Raw genomic sequence first — 12,773 nt, 5'->3', positions numbered from 1 at the left:
TGGGAAACTTGGTTGCATTTTCCATTTGCTTGGCTGCCAGCAGAAGAGGGGATTTGTGTCAGTTTCACTCCGGCTGATATTCCCTCCAGAAGAAGCGAGCGGAACACTCATTTTCACATTTCCAGTGTGGATGGGAGAGTGACAAACCTCTTGACACCACCTGCAAGGGGCCTGATTTGTTGTTTTCTCTTGTTGTGAGGGAAGGCGTAAACATATCTGCAAGAGGAAGCTGGCAAGTGACGTCGCAGCCAGACGATAGACGTATTTACTCCCTGCCAAAGAACGTTCATCCTTGAAACGGCGCGAGGAGATACGGTTTGTGTAGCCGACAAAGCAAGCTGGAGACCCAAAAGACAGAATAAGAGTGTGATGAGAGATGATGTTGGATAGAAAAATGTGACCAATGGCAGAGGATATTTTTAGCCCAACCCTGCACGTAGGCACATACACAAACCCAGTATCTCTCCAGTGTCGCCATTACTCCCTGGAGCTCATTAGAACAGACTCAGCTACTTGTTTCTTCCAGGAGCTCACATCCACGAATCTCCCAAAGTTTTCTGCCACTTCGCAATGTTCAAACTGTGCACCTCCTATATCACCTGATCTGAACGCTCAGCAGAAGCGGAAAAGGTACGAATGCGTCCGATGTGTCTGCTTGTTCCATTAGTGCAGGCGAGCGCTGCATCTTACCAGTGACTGCAGAGGTACTTGAGAGGCATCATTATTTCTGCTGCATTGAGTTTGACTAAATGCCTCTGCAATTTCTAAATCCTCTTCGACCCTCATTATAAAAATGCACCTTTTATTACAGCTGCAGCTTTTTGTCAGAGTGGCAAGAACCCGAGGAGCAACCGACAAAGGAGAGGGCGGCAAAAGTGCTTGATCGTAGAAGATTAAAGGACCACAAAAAAAGGGAAGTAAAAAGGAGGATGGTGCACCTTAAAGCATCTTTTGAGCCAACCAGGAAACTGAGCCATTTTCTCTAATAGCTCTGCTCCTTTCAAGCCTCCTGGCTCTGCCCGTGTTTACTCCCTTTTAAGATGGCTGCGCCTCATTATCTTATTGTACGGCAGCCCTTGAACAGTGTGTCAGCCGCAATGGTACAGCAGCACGGTCAATATTCACCGTCTTTCAGAATGAATCATCTCCGTCCATGCTCTGCTGCAGCGCTGCTGACTGAGGGTAAACTTCTGTCTTCCTGTGATGTATGCTCCTTGAGATCACTGACATGCTCTCTCTCTCTCTCTCCCTCTTCCTCTCCTCCGGGTAGATGAGGTCGACTCGGAAAGTCTCAGTGTGGCCTGTGGCCTTCGTGGGTGGCCTGCGCTACGAGTCCCCCAAGGTAAACGCAGCCGGAAAGGTCTACGGCTGGAAGACTGTGTTCGATCCCCACCGGCCATTTGCCATCGACATGGCTGGCTTCGCCATCAACCTGAAGCTCATCCTCGCCAAACCACAGGCGTACTTTAAGCTCCGCGGGGTGAAGGGAGGCTACCAGGAGAGTAGCTTACTCCGAGAACTTGTAACACTCAATGACCTGGAGCCAAAAGCTGCCAACTGCACTAAGGTAACCTCAGGTTTTTTTTTTGTTTTTTTTTCTACGATCATGAAAGTTCAGCAGCTCAACTGAAACAGTTTAATTGCATTTGACACAGTCCAAAATCTGCAAAATAAGGTCCAGGGTGTAAAATGGTTTTGAGTTGGGAACTTCTTCATTCATTCATTCATTCATTTATTTATTTATTTATTTATTTATATATTCACTGCTTTAATTAACATAAATGTAGATTTAATTTAAATCTGTTGAAAATTAAAAAAAAAATAAAAAATCAAGTTAAGAGTGGCAAAATAATTTACTCTTACTCCCAGCTTCGGTTGCTGCATCTGAGTCTTACCAAGTTGCGTAGCAATAAACGTAGAGGCTTGCACGCCACCAGTGTCATTATAACTATGTGATAATGATGTGAACATTGTCAACCATGACCAAAACCACAAACAGGGTAGTTCTAAAAATATTTTATGTATTCTTTTTAAGAAACAAGCAATAGAAACAACATGATTTCATATGTTTGCACAAATGACAAAAAAAATATTTAAAATCTTAACGCCTTTCCCCAGTCTTTTAGAAATTGCCCTAAATGGCTGTGCTGACCTTGATTTTTTTTTTGAGGTTTTTTTAAATGAATGTTATCCTGATCACAGCGACAAAATAAAGTTTTCTTGCAGCAACAGAGGACGCTGTGAATTTGCGTGGCATCGTTGCGATCATTAAAACATCAAAACTTTTTTCAAAAAGTCTGTTTCGCAACAGTTTCTGTTGGTGCCTTTTTTTTGATGACTTGGATAATAAACATGGAAAAATAGTTCTCAAATGTTCATACTTACATTCCATATTCAGTGCAAGTCACTGAACGGCTTCTTTTAACTTTAAAGAAGAAGCACAAGCACTGCCGAAGCACAAAAACATTGACATGAGGCTCACAGTAATTAAAAACAACAACTGTTAATTTAACCTCTACGGACCCCCAGTATTCACGGTGATTATTAACAAATGCTAAAATCTGCTAAAACTTGAGACTCCCTGTAGAAACATTTATATTTGTGTATTTTAATAGTAAAAGCACAAAATATGGGTCGTAATGTATTAACATGCACCAGGCAGTGCAGAGGGGGGCACAGGTGGCTTGAGCCCCTTTTATCTTTGATGCCATCAGTACAATACAGCATAGCTGTTGCTCGTTATAGAAAACTTTTTTTTGGTTGCTTGCTAATCAAGCAACCAAAAAAACCTTTTCTATATATATTCTATATTCTGTTTGCAAAAAAAAAAAGCATTTTATTCCCATAAGCACTTGGTGCAGATGGACTATTTTCTCTCCAGCTTTACCGCTCCCTCTTGCGGTTGTTGGTCTGGGTCACCTCGCTAAGCTTTCTCTCCGGGCAAAGAGGAGTCAGCCAGAGGCCTTCAGCAAGCCAGTTCTCATCACAAGCACCCATACACACACAGACAAAGATAGAGCGGAGAAGAAAAGGAGGGGAAGGGAAGGGACGCACTCAGCCAGGTTTTCATCCTGCTCCTCTCCTGCCTTTCACAGGCCTAAATGAAAAGAGGGGATTCAGGGAACTGCTCACGGAACTGAATTGGCCTCGGTGAAGGAGGCAGAGACGTCACACTGATTACAGATGAGTGCAGGAGATGGACAAAAAGGGTGGTAAAGATGGAGAAAAGGGGAGGGGGTGGGGGTTAAGTCGTGTATGTGCATGTCTTTTTCTTATAATCGTCCACTTCAGATGCGAGCGTCACGGTTACCCGCCTCCTCACTACACCTGAGCAGAGAGGGAGTGGGCTCCTGGCACGGCTCATGCATATTTCATGACTGCTGCCAAGGCAAGATGAAAGAAGGAAGGGTACCAACACAAAGGAGAGAAGAGGGAAATGAGCTTGACACTTTGAGTTTGTTTCCCTCCACCCCCCCTCTTCCTTTGCAAACGTTTTCCTGCAAGTTTGTTCTGTCTCTGGGGCAAAAGCAAGCCAGCATGAAGGCTTTGGAGGATGTAATGAAACAAAAACGTATCCAGAAGAACTGGGGAGAAAACTGTAGCAATGCCACAAAGGGAAAAGTTTATACAACAAATAATTTAGAGCTGTCAGTCATTTGAAGGAAGCAATTATTCTGTGGTCAGAAGAGGACAAGCTGAAAAAGGGCTGTGCTAAATTTGTAAGAAAACCCTGTTTCAACACTGCCTCCTTTCACTCTGCAGGGTTCACGCTCAAGTAGCTCTTTACACATAGATAGGCCCCGTGGTGGTGAATGTACTGCTGGAGCAGCGTCCAGAATCGTCTGTAGTTGAAGAACATGAGGCTGAATCAGTGCATTAAGGGAACAGCATGTCACTAATGTTTCTGCTGTTTGTGTTTCCATGCTTTTTTTTTTTTTTTTTCTTCTACCAGATACTCGTTTGGCATACAAGGACAGAGAAACCCGTCCTTGTGAATGAGGGGAAGAAAGGATTCACAGATCCGAACATGGAGATATGATTGTACTGTCCTCAAACTCAGACTCTGGTAAATATTTAGACTATGTGATGCATCAAAGGGAGGAATTTCTTTATTTATTACTTTGTCTAACTAATCTGCAGAAAGAGCATTTCCACCTTTATAGATTTCATCTTTTTTTTTTTTTGTCCCATTTTAATTTTGCCAATTTTTCAACAAATTCTATCAGACACAGATAACCTGAGCAAATGTAGCATCTTAATCATATTTAAGTTCAGATGATTTCTAAAACCATAATTTTGCTCATTTTTATCAGGCAGTCAGAGGTGGACTTGCTTTTTTTTCCAATCAGTACACAGAATATTTTCCCGGTAGTTTTGGGGATGGTCTAGATGAGCAGATCCTTGTGTCCCTTTTTTTGTCAGTAGTGGTTTTCACCTTTGAATTCTCCCATTGATGCTATTTTTATCCGGAATCTGTCTCATTGTTGAGTTGGGAAGTTTGACATTAACTGAAAGCCTGTGGTGCTTTAGATATTATTCTAGGTATTTTTTATTTTATTTTTTTTTACTTGGATGACCACTTAATGCTATATTGGAGCAGAAATGTGCACAGATAGACCCTTGTTCCTCCATACAAGTCTCACAAATGGCTGTGGGATCATTTTCTGACCATCACTAATTTTGTTTTTAATCTGCCCCTGAATTTCTACAGCTTGGGATAAGATGTGCTCCGTTTTGAGGTCTTTTAACCTGCTTCCTGTTGTTAAACACGGTCTGTTTAAGTGATTTCTTGATTCTACTAATTTGGCAAAAAATAAGGCATGGGTGTGGCCGGTAAAATTCAAGTCAGCCTTTTGTAATTAGCTACAGATTTTTCAAACATTATAAGGGGCAAACACTTTTTCACAGCACTGCGGCTGCAGTATGAAAGGAACAGGTGTTTTGATGTTTTCTAATAAACTGTGCAGCAACTGTAATAAATGTTCTTTTATTACAGCAGCTGCTCTCTGAAATAAAGAGGGTAATGGAGTTAAATTAAACATGAACGCTACTTCTCAGCTAACTAATTGTTTTGTTTTGCAGGTGGTGGGCCTATCATCTGCGGTGGGGAGGGGAAGCAGTCAGGTTTCTTTAAAACTGTTCAACAGTGATCAAGTCTTAATTCTAAGGAAACAAAATGGAGGAATACGACATGGGTTAAAAATATTTTTTCAAATATGGACCAAAAACATGTCAACTATATCATATCAAAGCACAGCAGGCAGAGGCAGCAGTCGTTCTTCGGATCTACCACTGAAGAGCAAAGAGGACGGATCTCTAACGAGGTTTACCTGCACCTTCTCCGGGGGTTGGGTGGGACAGCACAATATGAAAAGCATACAGCCAGCAGACAGGAACAGGCAAGCAGGTCTGAAAACTATCCTTCCTCCGCAAATAACGCAAAGGATCTTAAAGAAACGGACCAGGATCTGCACATTGCACACAAAAGGAGGTTCAGGATGTGGTACACATCATCAGTGCTGGATTTAGAAGAAAAAAGACAACAACAAAAAAAAGTTGAGTTCACTTTCAGCAAGGAAGAAATGTTGTTTTAATAACTACAAATGTTTGCTGTAATTTAATTTAACTGGTTTAGGAGTTTTATGAACACTTGATCTGCTAGTTCACCTGTATTGACTCTTCTCTTCATATCCTGTTGGGTTATCATTGTCAATTTTACGCCATCATTAAAACTCATGCATATACAGTGGGCCACGTAGGCACGTACACTTAAAAGAGAAACTCAACTTTGGTGTTCAACTTGAGAAATATAGAAATCCCAAAAACTTAACACTTTTCTTAGCACTTAAAATTAAAGGGTTTTCTCTTGAGGAAGGGTTTATACGTAGCAAACAAATATGAGACCAATCGGAGGCCTGGGGTAAAATGCACTGAACTATTGAATTTATGTATGAATGCAAGGCTATTAAATTATTGAAACTGAAAGATAAAGCTCATTTACTGTCTGCACTCGTCTTACAGAATACTGGTGGAATGTGTGAGACTTTATTAAGAGAACATTTAGTTTGCGGCACCTTCAAAATGAAGAGTCTTTCATTCAAGCTCAGATACATAAACATCAACTCCTACAGAGGCCCAAAAGTGCCACATTGAAATGTATTCATTAGAGAGGGAAAAAAAATACCTTACCAAATATATAATTAAGAAAACATGTCATTAATTATCTAATGATTTTGTGCTGCAGTGCAAAATGAATTTAGTTTTTCTCTTCTTTCTGCATGCCCGTCAGTCCGCAGGCGGAGCTGACGCAGATATTCTGAAGATGACGGATTTGGTCTGAAGGAAATTCTTTCACTCACATGGACTCTCTTTGGTGAGGCATTTGTCTCATTGCTGTAATAAAGGATGAGTTTCCTGATTTATGTGCACAACTTTCAGACCATTATTCTTGCATACAAACAAAATATCTCGCAGGGCAAATAGAGATTAAAAACATTTGGGAAAACCACCTTTAACAAATTAAACAGTCTTTTTATAGCAGAACCTTTATTATTTAATTCACTGAGTGTGCTTCCTCTATCTTTACCTAGATTAATACTACAGCAGCACCACCAGGAACAGGCTGGATGTTTAAACCTCCAGAAAGTTTTTTAAGCAGTGTCTAGATAGAAGTCACTCCTAATTTTGGGGGTGTTAGGATTTCATAAGATTTGCCTTGGTATGCTTCTATGGCTGGAATAGAAATTTAGGTTAAAATAAAATCTTCACACTCCTTAGGTTTTTTTTTTAAAGGAAACCTGTTCTTTGTAAGGTCATGTTATGAAGAATCTATTCACTGATGTGCTGATCCGATGCAGCTATTTCAAAATGTGTCAGTGTTTCTGAAATACTGCAGCTCTTCTCATTTTTACTGTCCAAATTCTGGATTCTGGTGACATTTGAAGAGTGAATGACTGAATTTCAAAGTGTCTTTATGAACAACAGACAAACATTACAAATCAAATAAATATTGCTACTAATCAAATATGGCCTTTTGGTAAAATAGAATTATTTCACCACTAAAGTCTTATTGGTAATCACAATGACAATTCAGACTACTTTACAATACACCACAGTACATTAATAAATGTAATGACTCATTTAGGTAAATCCTGTTAGATGTTTTTATGTACTATTTTGTGGCACTTTTGGTCCTCCATATATCTAAATCCTGTTATTTTATTTTGTCTGGGCACATCAAATCTGCGTCAGATATTGGCTAAATGCCATTGTCTATGAATATTAAAAACAAAAAAAATTAAGAAGCATCAGAAATCGAATTTTTAAAAAAGCGTAAACATTAATGCATGGCCCTGAAAATGTGATATATGTAAAAAAAAATAATAATAATTAACATTCAGCTCTGAAGTCAATGTAGGCAAAGCACAATTTTTTATTTTTATTTTTTTTCCTGGTTGCAATATGGACCCAGTATCTTTAGTACAGCTGGTAGTATCTGATGCATTATTACGTAGCCTCATGTCAAACATTAACTGGACCACCGAGGAGAGTATCTGCAGCCCTAACGATAGACATCAGTAGTAATCACGCAGTACAGCTGATCATTTTTACAAAGTTATTCCACACCTCATAATATAATGGAATCTCTCCTCTGCTTGACAGATCATCCATCTGCAATACCCAGTGGTGGTCCTTATCTATTGCTGTCCCGCCGTAGAAACTGGAGATAATTTAAACACTAAGCCTCGGTGCTTTGCCCGACTCATTCTGTGCAGCTCCCTAACCAATGAGACAGAATGTAATGTTAACTGCTGCACAATACAAAAAAAAGAAAAACGTAACCAGATGTTATTCTAAAGCTCAGCAAGAGAATCCAAGTTATTACACATTTTACTTGGCAATGATTAGACACACATGCAGAAAAATGGCTGTATCTCTCTAACCACGCTGCGCTGCTTTCATTGACCGCATGATATTACCCCCGCGCAGGGATTAGCCATGATGAACATCACCAGCTACCCTCCAGTTATTTATTCAGTGTCAAAATTTAATATATTTATTTATATATTTATTTCAACTTTGGATGTGCAATTTAATTACAGCAGCTGCTGTTTTTTTGTTTTTGTTTTTATCTCTCTAGAAAAGCACGCTCTCGCACAGCATACATGGATTATGTAGATCGTTAGCAGGATGGTGGCACGATGCTGATAATCATGTTCCACTCGAACGCGTTTCTTATGAAAGAATCCACCTGAAGTGTTTGGCACCAAAACAAAACAATACTTGTGGTCTGAAGTGGAAAAATGTCGGGTTGTATAGAAACATAATGACAACAGGTGTTGCTTGTTCCCCCCTGACCAAGATTCAGGGGGAAAGTAAATTACTGTTCTTGTTTTCTGGATATTGCTTTTGTCAAGGTGCAGACTGACTAATGATACTGCAGTGTACAGATCAGCATGTGGTCGGACTGGTTGAATACGGTTATGTGATGTAATTTTGTGTGTTGTGTCATAGAGCAGCAGAACAATTGAAAGGGCTTCGCCTTGAACATGATGTTACAAAAATCTCTTCACATCTGATCCGTTTTTTTTTTTTGTTTGTTGTTTTTTTAACAAACACTGCATAAAGCAATAGTTTACTTAACCAGCCTTCCCACAGCATACACCAACATCCTCTAAGGCACAATACACTTTACACATATACACATAGTCTTTTTTATCATCTCCACATCACCTGTTCTCATTCACTTTTTATGCATGTGACTCTTAAGGTTGTTTATTTGCCACAGCAACTCTCAGACAAATGTTAGTTGAATCAAGATAAATAAATGAGAAAAAAAAAATTCATGTAGCCCAGAGTGTTGTTTCCAGAAGATGTGGCGGGGCGGGGGGTTAACCAAACTGTATGCATTTCTGTCCCAAGGAGTCATTCCTTTAGGGCTGCAGATTTAAAATAGGTTACTGACCCAAAAAAAGCAAGTTGAACTGTATGAACTGTAGTTTTTTTTTTTACAACACAGAGGTAGCAAATCTGAATTGTCATCTAGTATTCATCACTTCATTACCTATTAACTAAAGTACTTTTTGCATCCGCTTAATTTGTAATAATATAGAAGGTGATACGGTGGATTCCAAATATATTCATTACCTCAGAATTTTTTCCCCATTTTTTTTTATTGTACTACAACCACAAACTTTGACAAATTTTATTGAGATTTTATGTGTTAGACTGACACAAAGTTGTGCGTAAAGTGGAAGGAAAAGGATGTGAGGTTTTCCAGTAAAATTGCTGAGTCTATATGTGTTACAATCCCTTTGATCCTAGATTTGGACATCTCACAGAGCACTGTTCAATCCATCACCTGTAAACGCCGCCGCTGTTAAGAGGTTCTACAAAGTATTTACTCGGAGCTGTTGAATACAAAAACATGCCATACTTTTCACAAATTCATTAGGCCGAAAAAAAAAAAAAACATGTATTATTAATTTTCTTCCACTTTACAACTGTGCAGTTTATTTGATAACATTGCGATGTTATCAAATAAAATCCCAATAAAATACAATAAAAGTTCATGCTTCAGGGGTGTGAATACTTTTTTAAAAGCACTGTAAGGTAGTCGGAATCAGACAGATATCTAAAGGTTTTTTTGTTTTGTTTTTTGCCAAAAACAACCGCAGCAAAAATATTTCAAGAAACGAGCATCATGGTGTAAGGTTTACACACACAAAAAAAAAGATCCTCAAAGCGATTTTGTAACCTTGATTTCTCTGCAGAGGCTTTCAGAGCATCATCAAAGGATGAGGCAGGAAGGGATGGAGAAAAAATAAATAGCAGACAAGCTTCCCTGGCCATGGTTACAAACAGAGGTCAAGCCAGATTTATTGATTTATCTTTTCAACAAAGAGCGAATGATACCCATCAACTAAATATAACAACGTGCCATGAATATGGCCGGTAAGACAAACTGGGAAAATCAATTAAAAGTTTTCTTGACACCTTGGTGCTGCTGACCAGGGCAGGCGGTCCAGATCCATGTAAACATAACCAACAGCAGTCGAGTCTGCTCTGTTCATGCTTCCTTAGCATACGCTCTCCTCTTATCCTCACTGGACATCAACAGTCATGCCATAGTCAGGGCTGCTGGTGAACTGGAGTCTACCATCTGCTTCCTGCTCTTCAAACACCATAACCTATGACAGCACAGGGAAAAGAAGCTCAGCCAAGGCCACGAAAGGATAGTGAAAGTGAGTGGTTTTGTGTCAATGTAAGCAGTCTCTTAAAAAGAATTGGAAAGTAAGATGGACAAAGTCGCCTAAGAAATTTATGAGAAACTACATAGTGGTAAACATAAAAACTTTTCAAAATACTAAGCATGGATTCTTTATGTAAACATGCTGTTTGTATTTAGCTAGAAATTAAAACCATAATTATGCAAACATAGATTAATAGATTAATTATTTGCTCTTTTTTTCTAAATCTTTGTCAACTGAATAGCTTGCAGACAGAACACTGTTAAAATGACATGTTTTTAGGTCACAAGAAGCTCACATATTAATCATATATTTCAGGACTTTATCCACCTTTAAGGTGGCATATTACAAATTATACAGCTGAACAATAATCTAACAAATCTGTTTGGGGTCATTTTCACTTGAAAGTAGCAACAACCAGAGTTGAACACTAAAAAAACAGAGCTTTGTTGAGACATCTTTTAATTTAATTCCTCAATTTATCTTCTGGACACATGACTGTCATCAGATTCGACTGACTGTCATCAGATTCGACTGACTGTCATCAATTGTATCTGATTTATTGGAAATGAAGTCCAGCTGTCCTTATACACCAAAACCAGAATTTTGGAGTAAAAACAATAAATTAGGAACCGAACATCAAATCCACAGTAACATATGGTGGTGGTAGCTCCATGCTGCGGCATGCCAGTCAGCTTGGCTTACACCCTTAAAGTGGCTACCAGAAAGCTCAAGGTGAATTTTATGTTTTGGCATCACAGTGAACATTTGACAAAATAAATTTTAAAAAAAACTTCAATGTTTGGAGAAAATTAAGATTTAAGGATTGAATTACATACAAAGAGTATAGAAGTACAACTGATAGGGGATTTGTGACATATTCTGCATAGTCTGATGATATACTAATATACTAAACTTTCACAAGCCAGAGTTAGCTAATAGTGGAAATTCAAGATGTGGGATGCCAATAGACTCCAAAAGAAAAAAAAAAACAAAAAAAAAACAATTCTACAAAAAGATGGTTTAATCAAGTATCACTTAAAATGTGTGCACAGTTATGCAACCACTTATTTGCATTTTTGTGTTCCATTTCTCCCCCAAACAAACTTGTTTGTTTTTCGGTTTGATCGTATAGGACAAATGTGAAACTATACATTAAAAAGTTTTGAGTTGCTTTATCATGACCTCGTTTATACGTCACTAAGAGGTGACTCCTTATATCCTCTGTAATGTGCTGCTATTTTAGGAATATCTTGAGAAGCTGTCACCAGAAATGTCATGAACCAGTTTTGGGTGAAAATATACAGACTGCATAAGTAGTGCACATTTTTGCTAGATGGTGTTACATCTTAGTCTAATAAAATAATAAATACCCTTCAAGTCATTTTGTTATGTGAAATAGTTAACTTCATGAAAGGCAGACACTGTTACAAAACTCAACCTCGTCACGCTGTTATCAGCCTTGTGTTTAGTGGCTTAGGAAGATTGGCAGCTTTAAGTACACGATGCTCCAGCATCACCTCCTTGATCCCTGATACTTTTTTATACACATGTGACCCGTAAAAGAAAAGGCTGTCATGTTTTTTTTGTTGTTTTTTTTTAAATATGTTTTTTAAAAATCCATGGCATGAGTGTCACAACTCTGAGACAAAACCTATATCATTTTGTAGGGTCAATGGTGCAGCAATGACCCAACTTTATCACTATGAATCCCATGTTCCACTATCCAGATGCTCGGCCCGCACACATAAAGACTCACTGTGTTCTGCATGCCCAATGAAAGAAGGGGCTCAAACTTATGGCAGCCCCACCTAACTTTTGATTCATTCAGCTAAGCATTCAACAACATGGATTAACTTTAATCCACGGAGTGTCCGTTAATCCTTAAATATATATATTAAAAAAAACTCATCAGAAATGGATGACCCTTTCCTGATGCAGTAAATATGTCACACACATAATCGGACTAGATGTTTAATTTTTTTTTTATGTTTAGATACATGTAAGGTTAACAGTTTAATCTCCCAACATACATGGCAAGATGAGTAAGAACAGATAAGAAAAAATGACCTTTTTTATAACATGCTACATAAGCTGCAGGATACTGTAGTGCATGAGTGTATATTACACAGTACCTGGTTGTCTCCTTTGTGAAGCCAGGGCCCTGGGACATAAAGTGTTTGTTGTGGTCCAATAGACCAGTATCTTCCCAAATTCCTGCCATTTATAAACACAACCCCTTTGGTCCATCCCTGTGAAACGAGGTTGCAAATCAGAACGTAAACATAAACAGTCCAAAGTGTTGTTTTTCTTATGTCTCCTGAGTCCCATTCTTTCTGAGAATATATTAAGATTCAAAGAGACCCTATAAATATTTTAGAACCCACAAGAGATCTAGTGGGTACAAAACAAAACATACGAGCAATTTATGGCAAGACTCAGAAATCCCAAAAAGGGTAAAGCTAATTTTTTTAGATAAATTAATCCAGCAAGGTAGGTAAAAAAGTTCAGATTACATAATTT

The 12,773-nt window shown here is 38.6% G+C and overlaps 2 protein-coding genes across 7 annotated transcripts in view; one reads left to right on the top strand and one right to left on the bottom strand.

The window, feature by feature from the left end:
- LOC103474772 (galactosylgalactosylxylosylprotein 3-beta-glucuronosyltransferase 1) overlaps positions 1-7,389 on the top strand; it is a 107,290-nt gene extending 99,901 nt beyond the window's left edge. For 4 of the 5 annotated variants that reach the window (XM_008425988.3, XM_008425987.3, XM_008425986.3 and 1 more), the window contains 3 exons: positions 1,271-1,567; positions 3,953-4,066; positions 5,083-7,389. In XM_008425988.3, coding sequence (XP_008424210.1) covers positions 1,271-1,567; positions 3,953-4,039 — 384 coding nt within the window. In that variant the 3' untranslated portion in view covers positions 4,040-4,066; positions 5,083-7,389. Of the gene's footprint in view, positions 1-1,270; positions 1,568-3,095; positions 3,442-3,952; positions 4,067-5,082 lie in introns of those variants that run through there. The other variant, XM_081614844.1, reaches the window with a different exon arrangement.
- Positions 7,390-7,700: 311 nt separating this feature from the next.
- Positions 7,701-12,773, bottom strand: part of LOC103474770 (beta-galactosidase-1-like protein 2) — a 28,746-nt gene continuing 23,673 nt past the window's right edge. The window contains exons 18-19 of one of the 2 annotated variants that reach the window (XM_008425982.3): positions 12,386-12,502; positions 7,701-10,190 (exon numbers count right to left, since the gene is read on the bottom strand). In XM_008425982.3, the coding sequence (XP_008424204.1) occupies positions 10,104-10,190; positions 12,386-12,502 (204 nt within the window). In that variant the 3' untranslated portion in view covers positions 7,701-10,103. Of the gene's footprint in view, positions 10,191-12,385; positions 12,503-12,773 lie in introns of those variants that run through there. The other variant, XM_008425984.3, reaches the window with a different exon arrangement.

The sequence above is a fragment of the Poecilia reticulata genome, chromosome 13, assembly GCF_904066995.2.
Source record: "Poecilia reticulata chromosome 13, P_reticulata-male-v2, whole genome shotgun sequence".
NCBI lineage: Eukaryota > Metazoa > Chordata > Actinopteri > Cyprinodontiformes > Poeciliidae > Poecilia > Poecilia reticulata.
This window is presented reverse-complemented; position numbering and strand designations above follow the sequence as displayed.